The sequence below is a fragment of the Corvus brachyrhynchos genome, unplaced genomic scaffold, assembly GCF_000691975.1.
Source record: "Corvus brachyrhynchos isolate BGI_N302 unplaced genomic scaffold, ASM69197v1 scaffold279, whole genome shotgun sequence".
Lineage (NCBI taxonomy): Eukaryota > Metazoa > Chordata > Aves > Passeriformes > Corvidae > Corvus > Corvus brachyrhynchos.
The window spans coordinates 5,708,665-5,719,297 of record NW_008246060.1 but is presented as its reverse complement, the minus strand read 5'-3'; the positions used below and the strand labels follow the sequence as shown (position 1 = coordinate 5,719,297).

Here is a 10,633-nt window from a genome sequence, read left to right as displayed (position 1 = left end):
CCCCCCCCCCCCCCCCCACCACCAGCTCCCAACTCCTCCAGTTACTGCCAGAGGTTTCTGACAGTTTTGTGCCCAGCACACCTCTGTTTCCAGTGAACATTTCTCCTCTTTCCTGTAACTTGGAGCTCTGTGCTCAGTGCAAGGGCTGTACTTAGAAACCAGGAATGAGTAGCTTTGCTTCACTGTTGTCTGTCCCTTCCTGACAGTCAACTTCTACCTTGGCTTTTCTGGATCCTTATGAAGGTAGAATTTAATTCCTTCTTCAAGAAGAATTAAGTGTCCTTTAGCCAGTCAGGTGTCCCTCTACACCAATTCTGTGTAAGATATGGATGGTCAGGTTAATAACATTCATGTGTTAAGGACTGATGGGGATGAGGCACAGGGGGAAGCTGCTGTATACTCTGGCAACTTCCAAAAAGCAGAATTCCCCTGGAAATAAAATGTGTTTATTCTGGAAAAGTTTGGATAAACTATTACCTGACAGACCTGTTTGCCAGAATCCGAATTTATGTCCCCAGGCACTCCCCCCCTGCAGACATTGTCCCCATCATCTCCGGATTTTCTGGTGCCATCACCAGTTCATCCCCTCGAACCAGAATGTTCACCTACCTTGGTGTGTGCCCTGGGCTTTTTCATTTTGTTCCCCTGCCATCTGTCTCTTCTGCAATACTGTGTTACTGGAGTTACTGTTTCTTACTCTGTCTGCAGCACTGAGTCCCTAAAAAGCAGAAATCCCTGCTTTTCTCCTAGGGCTTTGTAAATACATTGAGTGCTTTATGTCTCAGTTTTATTTGTTAGAACACATTAGTAACTTGCTAGAAGGAATCTCCATTCAGTAGTGAGTGCTCATGCAAGTGCTAAGACTGGGACCTGTCAGGCATTTTCTTTTTTAAGTCTTTAGCTTGTTTATTAAAAATGGTAAGAGGTCTGCCTAAAATGATTAATAAAAGCTGTTTTTTTTCTTTCTCTCCCAACCCAAGAATTTGTCCCTTTGTACAGCAGCTCTAATGTACATCCTGAGTAGAGATCGCTTGAACATGGATTTAGACAGAGCTAGTCTAGATCTGATGATACGGCTTCTGGAATTGGAACAAGATGCTTCCTCTGCCAAGCTGCTGAATGAAAAAGACATGAATAAAATTAAGGAAAAAATTCGGAGACTATGTGAAACTGTTCACAACAAACATCTTGATCTTGAAAACATCACGGTGCGTAACATGCTTTTATTGGAAAGCCTTGGCAGTTGTGGAATGCTTAATAAAATGGAACTTGCAAGCATCATCCTTCATCTCATAGCCCCAGAAAAGGATTCCTGGTGTTTTATCTGTCTTTGATGTATACTTGACTGCACTGCAAGTGTTTTCTTCTTTAAATTTGAAATTTCCTTTTTCAAAGGTTGTTAGTAGGGTAAAGTTAGGATGTTCTTCAGCTGTATGAGTCTCCATTTGCCCCTGCTAAGGGTAGCTGGTTACAGGGAGCAGTTGCAAACAAGTAACACTAAATAACTGTATGTTTGAAGACCACACATAGGTTATTTGACTCCATTTCCTTGCCTAAGTTTTGTAAGTACTTTCACAAACAAGTAGGGGTTTGTGCATGGGAATAAGAGTATTGTGTGCTAAATTCAAAATGTGGTGCAGGTTTTCCCATTAAAAAATCATCCTGCAGGAACTGATTTTTCCCTGCCCAAAGTGTGGTGGCAGTTCTGTTGCTTACCATGAATGTGGATGACTTTTTTTCCTTCCTTTCTCAAGCACGCTTGCTCTTTATGAAAATACCTTCATCTGCAGCAGAGTGAACTGGTTCTGTTTTAAAATAAATTTGGCTATGGTTTGATGCTAGCATCAAGCTATCTTAGGAAATAAAAAGAATAAGTGGTGAGGCTTTTTAGAAGAGTGTATTTAAAGAATTGATTGACAGATTGATTAGATGGGGGGCCATAAATGACAAAAATAAATAATGTGTCTTTGCTTTTGCCATATTTCAGTATAGTGGATGTTAGTATGATCTTGATTTTTTGACATCCTGTAATACATTCTTTTCAAGATCCTTATTAGGGTTTTTTGCCATTTTTTGTGTAATGCTTATACCCAGTGGGAGAAGCTTCTGATTTACTGCTTATGAAGTGAGCTTTTCAGAGCTTTGTCTGTGCAAGTAATGCTCCAACTCCTGGCAGTAATCTGCAGTCAGGATTGTGTTCCATATTCAGTTAGAGTAAAAGATGATGTGCCTTGTTCAGCTGGCATTTTCTTTTGTACCTTTTGGGACTTTTGTGTCAGCTTAGGAAGAGTTTTGTTGGGGTGTTTTCCCTCCAAGTTCTGGTTATGGAACAGAGAGCTGAACTGGTACAAAGAGTCACTATTCTGTAGCTTTAGCAAGAGCTGAATTTTGGGTGGGGAAGATAATATCCATTACATCATTGTTAACCTTGGTAATCAGATCATGGTGACAATGAATTACAAGTTTCAATTTTAGGCTTGTTTCTTACAGACATATGAAAGGTGCCAATAGGGAGCTTGAATTAACTTTCTGACCTTGGAAATCTGCAAAGGAAGAATGAATTTGAGATTATGTTCTGCACTTTCAGTTTACAGTCTGAAAATACCACCACGGAATGAAATTTGTTCTCTGGGTGGTGATCAGCTAGGATTTGGTATAATCAGAGTCTTCTTTCAGTGCTGTTTTGGCACTGAAGGCAGCTCACATAGCAGAGTTTGTCAGTGCCAGGATATCTCTCGCACTATAAAATGTAAGACAGCTCCCTTTATTAAGCATGGAACAGCTGGGGCAGGTTCCTCATTGCTAAAGCATCCAGCCACAAAGACCACTGTCTCCTGCTTGAGCTTTTCTCATATTAATAATCTGATCTAGCCTGTTGCTTTTTTATGAACTATAATTCTGTTCTCGTGTTTTCTTAGACACAGATTTTAAAAGGAGAGGATATATCAAAAGGGAGGGACTCAGTCTTGTGAGGACGTTGTTCATGCGTAAAGAGCATTAATATCCTAGGCCATCAGTTTCAGCTGTTTTATTTGAGGGTTTTTCCCTGAGGCAGCTCTGTTTCTTAAATTTATTTTGAGCTGTTGCTGTAAATGCATTGAATACTGTAGTACCTCACAGATGGAAACTGGTTTCCTTCCAGCTGCACCATCTAGAAGCAGAGACTGTATAGTATTTAGAGAATATTTGCAAGCCAAATGAGATGATTAGGTTCTCTTCCGGTTTAAAATAGTAGCAGTGGTAAGATGAGACAACAATGAACTTCATATGTTGAAGATGAAGCTGCTTTCATGTAGATCCCTGTCATGAGATACAGTAAATAATCTCTGTTTTGTACCAGATGACAGGCAGAAAATGCAAACAAAAATGCCAATCTTTTGGGGGTAAAGTAAAGCTCTGAGCCTTTTCAGACTCTGACAATATCCAGTGAGAAACAGGAGGATTGCAGCAGATGTTTTTATACCTCCAGTTTGTGCCTAACCAGTCACACCTTCGGTTTTTTGAATCTTACGCAGACCAGGCGAAGGTGATCAATTTGCCTCCCACTTTCCACGACAACGTTGTGTGTCTGTCTAGACGTTAGGCTGGACTAATTTTTGAATATTCCAAGGTTCTGTTTTCTTTAATGTTAAAATGTAAACCCAGAAACTGAAAAGGAGGTGTGTGCAGGTAGAATTTGTTCTGGGCTCGTTGTGCTGGATTAGAAGAAGATAAAACCTGAAGAACTTGGCCTTCACCTCAGCAAATGGCCTTCACCTGTCAGGGAGCACAGCCCTCTGTAGCTCATGCCTTTGCAGCTACCACCTCACTGTTGCATCATAACAAAAACCTTCAGGAGTGACTTCTCTTTTCAGATGGTAAAAGATGTTATTCTGGTTTCACTCTCAGCATAAGGCTGAAAGCTTAAGGGAACCATCTTTTGAGCCTTTGGTGTTAAAGTTTTGTAGTAATTGACAAAAAAATTGAATATAGTGGATTACTTTTCTCAAAAGCAAAAGGGTTACAAGGTTTCATTGCTTTTATTAAAAAAGAAAAAAGAAAACTAATGTTCTTATTAAGTACGTACAAAGATTATATTCTTCTGGATTTATTTGAAGTCTTATTGCCCTCTAGTAGAAAACCAATCACTGTATTTAAAATACTGTGTGGCCTTTGAGCTTTTGTTGTGAAGGTATTTAGGAAGTTAACTGTTGTAGATTTGCTGCTGCTTGTATTCTCTTGATCCCCACACCACTTTGCTGACCCGAGATGCTTCCATTTGCCCTGGAGAAATGCTGCTACTGTTACGCTAACAGTGACAGTGTGCTGCAGGGCTTGCTCCTACAACCCAGAAACAACTTTGGGTGGTAACTCTTCTTTATCTGATCTTCGACTCTGTTTTCCTCCTTGGAAATCAAGTAGTTTGAAAGCCAGGAAAGCAGCTGGAGATGCTGGGGGTTGGGGGGAGGGCTTATACTAAGAAAATGGAGCATTTGCTCAGGCCTGATGAGTACTGTTGTACTTCCATTTGTAGGGAGTGAACTTACCTTTACTGTTGTTGAACTTATATATGTGTTCCTTTTTTATTTTCAGAGAAGTGTATCAGTAAATAGAAGAAGATTTCCTACAGTGGTTCAGTTTAATTGCCTTATTCTGTAGGTTTAAAATTAAAAGCACAAGATACCTACATTGGAAGCAAATGTGATCTGTGAGCAGCAAAGCCCATCTATCTGAGAGACTGAGAAGCTGTGTTCACTGGGGATTTTCTTGATTTTTTTTTTTTTTACTGCTTGGCTGATTTGCCATTTCCTTCCTCCACTCGTTTCTTTTGATACGAAGAGAAACAGATGACAGGAGTGTACTTGGGTTTTTAAGCTATTAGTAAAATAAATTTGAAAAGGCAAAGTACCTTTTTTATCAGTACTGTCCTTTTTTTAAGATACACATATTTTCCAGTCTGTTCTTGCTCCCTCTGGTGGTTCTTCTACTCAGAATCTCTACTTTCATTTTTATGGTTTTCATGTGACATATATTTGTATGACTTGATATATTGGCTACAGCTGCAAATGATGATTTTACTAATTCCAGAACCTAACTCTTTCAGACTGGGCATTTGGCAATGGAGACATTACTGTCTCTCACCTCAAAGCGAGCTGGGGACTGGTTTAAAGAAGAACTGCGACTTCTGGGTGGTCTGGATCATATTGTAGATAAAGGTATAGTGGGGATACTGCTTTGACAGCATGAAAAAAAGAGTGAACTGTAGTAAGATGTTTGCTTTTTGGAATGTTCATTTCCTGTGGTTAAAAATAGAAATATTATGTATTTTTCTTAGCAGTGTTAAAAATAAAGTACACAATTCAATATGAAGTTACTGAGAAATATTAGTGACTTTAATCTGTTGCATGTGGGATTGAAGTTAGTTTTCATATTAAAACAGAATGTGAATGTAAAGTGTTGCATTATAATGTGTAAATGGCTTAAGCTTGGACAGAATGCTGTTACATATCTCTGTACAGCACACTTATTCTAGAGTAGACTCTCCTTTATAGTCTTCTAGAATTATTTTCAGACCAGATATTTTTAAACTAAGTATACCAAAGGAAGTAAACCCTTCAAGAAGAAATTGTGGGGGAGGGGGGACAGTTGATTTCATTATTTTTTCAAAGATGTGTCTCAGTTACTGTGTTTTTGATCAGAATCTCACAGGTAGGAAAAGGGACATTTTTAACTGAATTCTTGACCTGAATAAAGCTTGGTCTTAAGTAAACAGAGGGAGAACAAAGGAAGGATTGGAGAGATAAAAGTATTCAATTTGAACACAGTTTCAAGTTATGGTTTCAGGCTTGTAAAGTGTGGGAAGTGTGTGCTTGCCCTATCTCTTTCCTCTTCTAAAAGACTCTCTTAGAGTTAAGGAACACAGTCGTGTACTGGACACTGTTTTTGGAAGGAGAAAATAAAATACATGGCTAGGTGATTTGTAACAACAATCTCAAACTTGTAAAGACAAAATTGTAAGGTTTGGTTTTTTTTCATTTACATGGAAAAATGAAAAATTTTGGAGTGCTCATCATGAATTCATGATTGTTTCCTGGCATTGGAGGTGTGCAAAGTGTAAAACAAGGTTGATAGCAACTCTTGAGTAGCTGGTTGGTTTGTACACCTAGCTTTTGAAGACCTCTTACTTATGGAGGAAAACAACTTCTTTTTGTGTTTAGTTAAAGAATGTGTGGATCACCTAAGCAGTGATGAAAACGAAGAGAAGTTGGTTGCTTCGTTATGGGGTGCAGAGAGATGTTTACGGGTCTTAGAAAGTGTGAGTATGAGCAGATCCTTTGCATTTCTGAAAGCTGCTTCTTAAGCAGACCTGTTCTGGTTTACATTCTTTCAGTATGGAGTCACATTACAGCTCTATAAGGTTGATTATTTTTTCATAGACTGTACTAACTTTCTGATGCTTATCAGTGTTTCTGTAATGTTTGAAAATTTAATTTACTATTCTGTGTGTGTGTGTACTGCGTTCCAAGATTATTTTTGGTAAGAACAACTGAATGTAACATGATTCTTTTTCTTAAGTTCCTACAAAAAGCTGCTGTTTATGGATGTTGTTTTTGAGGCATGAGTTTGACTCTCTAATGTGTGTCTAGTAGTAACTGATCATTATAGAAGTGGGATTTTCTTAGAAGCAATAAATCAATTTTAAGAATTGCTACTTTGAACCATCAGCTGGGGAAGTGCTGAAAGAGAAAATTGCCCTGAAAGGCAAACGAGTCCTGTCATCAGTTGAGTGCGTAAATGCAGATGGTAAATATTTCTTTGAGAACTTGGAAGAAAATCAAAATACATGGTGGTACTTTTGTAGAGTTTACTTGACAGGAATGGTGAGTGTGTTTCTCTGCACTGCCTTGTTTTGCCAAGTTTAGTGTTTGTTCCTGGTTTTACTGTTTCTGTTGTGATACCTGAAGAAAGCAGAAGAGCCTTGTTATGTTCTAGCTGGACATGTCCACACATCAGAAAACAGCTGGGATTAGAGTACAGGTTAATGAATCTTGCTGAACACCTTAGACCCAAATTAGAGGGAAAGTAGCTCCAGTGGTCTCTTGTTTTCTTCACTAAAGTAGAAGGACAGACTTAGAGTGTAAATGCAAGCTAAAAACTGAGAAACAAGAACCATTGCTGAAGGGTGACTTGAAAATTCTCTTTACCTGTCTTTTCAGCAGTGAGAAAAAAAAATTCAGATTAATTTTCTGCTTTTATATTCAATAGATGGAATTGCCAAGCAACAGTAGAAGAGCCTTGTCTAGTGTTAGAATATTCAAATTTGGACGTACGGGTGTTTGTGATGTAGTAAGATCCTTCGGAACTTGGCAGAGATGACAAAATCAAAACATGCCAAATCATGCAAGTCCAAGAGAAAAACTTCCACTGTTTCTCAAAGTTGATTCCAAATTTCAGTCAAGGGAATCAGAGAAGACCTTGTGTGTTACGGTTGGACGTGTAGTAAGCTCTCAGAAGTGGATTTGATGTCAAGTCCTTAAAATACCACATATATAATTGTATTCTGTGTGCACACTTGGGATACTGTAGTCCCAGAATGTGGCTTCAGGGTTCTGCTGTGGCGAAACGTTCTGCTGCATGGTTTCTGTACTTCATCAGGGAAGATGGGTTTATCTTCAATGCCACAATTACTTAGAGATGAAAACTCCAAGGAAATACTGGAAAATGAGAAGTGAAAGTTTACACTGGATAATAGCCAAGAAATGTGGAACTGAATAAAGTGTAGTGGTAATAAAAGGAAATGCTTCTCTTTCGGGGAAAAAAACTCCCATTTTTAATACTACTTTCTCCTTCTCTCTTTAGGTAACTGTGCATAATCCAGAAAATCAGAGCTATCTGATAGCATACAAAGACTCACAACTCATAGTCTCCTCAGCTAAGTAAGTTGTTTTAAAAAAAAAAAAAAAAAAAAAAATCCCGAAAACCCCTAGTTTTGCAAAATACCTCACATGATAAGGAAAAAAAAGAAATGGTTTATGCCATGGTTTATATTTGGGACGAATAACCCCAAAACTTCCACTGTTGCTTTTCATTGAGTAAAGTTAATGTAGATGGGGGTATGGGCAACTACCTGAGTACTACCAATGTGTAATGCTGCTACTGTTGGGTCTGTAGAAGCTGCAGACTGTGGGTTGAGCTCCTGCTGTACTAAGTAGGAACACAGAAGAGGGTGAAGCGACATTTATTTATTGTGTTTTCATTATGCTTAAGTGTTTACTGGAATGGAGCATAGCAGAATTAACAGTGTAACTAAGAATCAAAATAGTGATATTTTGTTCTGGCATTTCTTCGTGGCAGAGATTCTTGTACAAACACCTCTAACCCATTTATCAATCTGGGTGAGGTCTCAGTTGGGTGGCAGAGCCTGTCTGCACCTTGTATTGCTCTTCGTAAGAGAACAAATGCAGCTGAAAGTTTGACTCTGCAGACCTCATTGGAAACATGATTTCACGGTAATAGGTTAGCTATTTGGAGTATTTCTTTAAATTAAAACAAAGCAAGCCACAGTTTAATATGTTATTTAAACCAGTATATATTTCTGACATTTCAGGTTTTGTTTGTAATGGAAATCAGTGTTGTGGTTTAACATGAAACTAATGTTATGCAGTAGAATTGTGCCTGTGGTCTCTTAGTGTTATAAGATTAAGATTTTACTGCTGGGAAGTCATGTGTCATTCCTTACTGAGTGGAAATAGCTCTGAGAACAAGAGAACATTCTGGTAACATTGTCAGAATCATGTTGTATCTTGATGGTCGGAGGATATGAGAGGCTGGGTTTGTAAGAAGAGGAGATATCTTTTGTAAGACCACGTGATGAAGCTGGAAAGGAAAATTAACTAGCCCTTGAAATATCAAGCTGATAAAGCTCTGAGATTTCCAGGGTTTTGTTTTCACAGTTTTCAGTTGAGCTTATAAAAGATTTTGTAGGTGATAAGTTTATCTCTCCCTACAGACTGGGTATCAGAAAAATTCTGCATAAAGCTCTGTGTTTAAGGTTTTTTTCCTTGTGAAACAAGTATAAAGGTGGAATGCTCTGTATGTTGTGAAGATAATTTTGTTCTGCTCCTTCTCCCTGCAGAGCACTGCAGCATTGTGAGGAGTTAATCCAGAGATATAATCGTGCTGAAGACAGTATCTGTTTACCAGACAATAAGCCTCTGCCCCACCAGAATGTAACTAACCACGTGGGTAAAGCAGTGGAAGACTGCATGAGGGCCATCATTGGGGTCTTGCTCAACCTGACAAATGATAATGGTAAAACAGCAAATTTTTTGCATATTCTGTGGTGAAGTGTCAAATAAACCATGAGTGTATATATTTTTCTGTATTGATTATGGCTTTTCAAGTCCAGTATAATAAAGCAGTTATGCATGGTAGGTGCCCTGAGTAATTTGTCTTTGTAAGCTGCGTGAAGAATTGCAAGTATGAAATGTTCAGATGAGGGCTTGGGTTGAGAGGGGCTGGTTTGTCATTAGGGCCAAAAGGTTTTTATTAGGCTGCTTACCATTATGAGTGTGAGTGTTTTCAATATTGAGCCTTTGACCTCTCTTTGTTTGCAGAATGGGGTAGTACAAAAACAGGTGAACAAGATGGTCTGATAGGCACAGCGATGAATTGTGTGCTTCAGGTTCCAAAGTTCCTACCTCAAGAACAGAGATTTGATATTCGGGTGCTGGTAAGTTCTTGTGCTTGTTACATCAACAGAAAATGATTTGCCTCTTTCTTGTGCATTGAGCTGCTCTGGTTCCTCATTAAGGAATAGTTTCCCCTACAGTTTTCAGTAACCACATGTATACCTAAAGTGAGGTACTTAAAGTTTCTGTCAGGATTTTGTGGGTTTGACAGGTTTTTTCCCTGTATTTGGTGGGAAAAAGTGCACTGCTTGATGAACAAAGATTTAGCTAAGTAAGTATGTGAATTATTAATTTTCAAACATCTTTTAAATTGTGGAAAAATTGAGTTAAAGGCTTTTTCAGATTTACCTCAGCATATATAAAATGGGTCAGAGTGGCCTAAATAGCAACAGTGAAACAGTGAAGGATCTCTTAAGAACATAAGCTGAGGGTTGGATACCTGAATTCCTAACCTGTAAATGAATCTTCAGCTCCAAAAATGTTTTAATGTTCAGAATTGGAAAAACAGAGATTCCTGCATAAAAGTTCTCCTGTACAGGCATCTCTGTTTTGCCTTGTATTTCATTAAATCCTGATCCCTGTCTATCAGACTGTTTCATAAGTTGTGTATTCTCAGAAAGATAAGGCCTGAAGATGTTTATCTGAATAGATGTTTTTTGCTAAATTACCTTTTTTTGCAATGTGTGTAATCCTTCTTGACTTTGCAATCTTGCAGGGATTGGGTCTGTTGATCAATCTCGTCGAATACAGTGCCCGGAACAGGCACTGCCTTGTCAATATGGAAACATCATGTTCTTTTGACTCCTTGTGTACGGCCGAAGGAGACGAAAGCCTGAAGATAACTGGACAGATTGATGCTGTTCAGGCTTTAGTGCAGGTGAGAAGTGTTTTCCTGCAGTAGGTACCATTTCTCACTATCAGACTGGCAGGGTTGGGAAGGGAGAACTTGGCAATGAAAGAGT

The 10,633-nt window shown here is 38.6% G+C and overlaps 1 protein-coding gene across 5 annotated transcripts in view; it reads left to right on the top strand.

Annotated features, from left to right (window-relative positions):
- WAPL (WAPL cohesin release factor) overlaps window positions 1-10,633 on the top strand; it is a 132,051-nt gene that overhangs the window by 114,676 nt on the left and 6,742 nt on the right. For all 5 annotated transcript variants that reach the window (XM_017746263.1, XM_008642781.2, XM_017746261.1 and 2 more), the window contains 7 exons: window positions 981-1,208; window positions 5,084-5,195; window positions 6,198-6,295; window positions 7,840-7,916; window positions 9,116-9,291; window positions 9,597-9,712; window positions 10,387-10,548. In XM_017746263.1, the coding sequence (XP_017601752.1) occupies window positions 981-1,208; window positions 5,084-5,195; window positions 6,198-6,295; window positions 7,840-7,916; window positions 9,116-9,291; window positions 9,597-9,712; window positions 10,387-10,548 (969 nt within the window). The remainder of the gene's footprint in view (window positions 1-980; window positions 1,209-5,083; window positions 5,196-6,197; window positions 6,296-7,839; window positions 7,917-9,115; window positions 9,292-9,596; window positions 9,713-10,386; window positions 10,549-10,633) is intronic.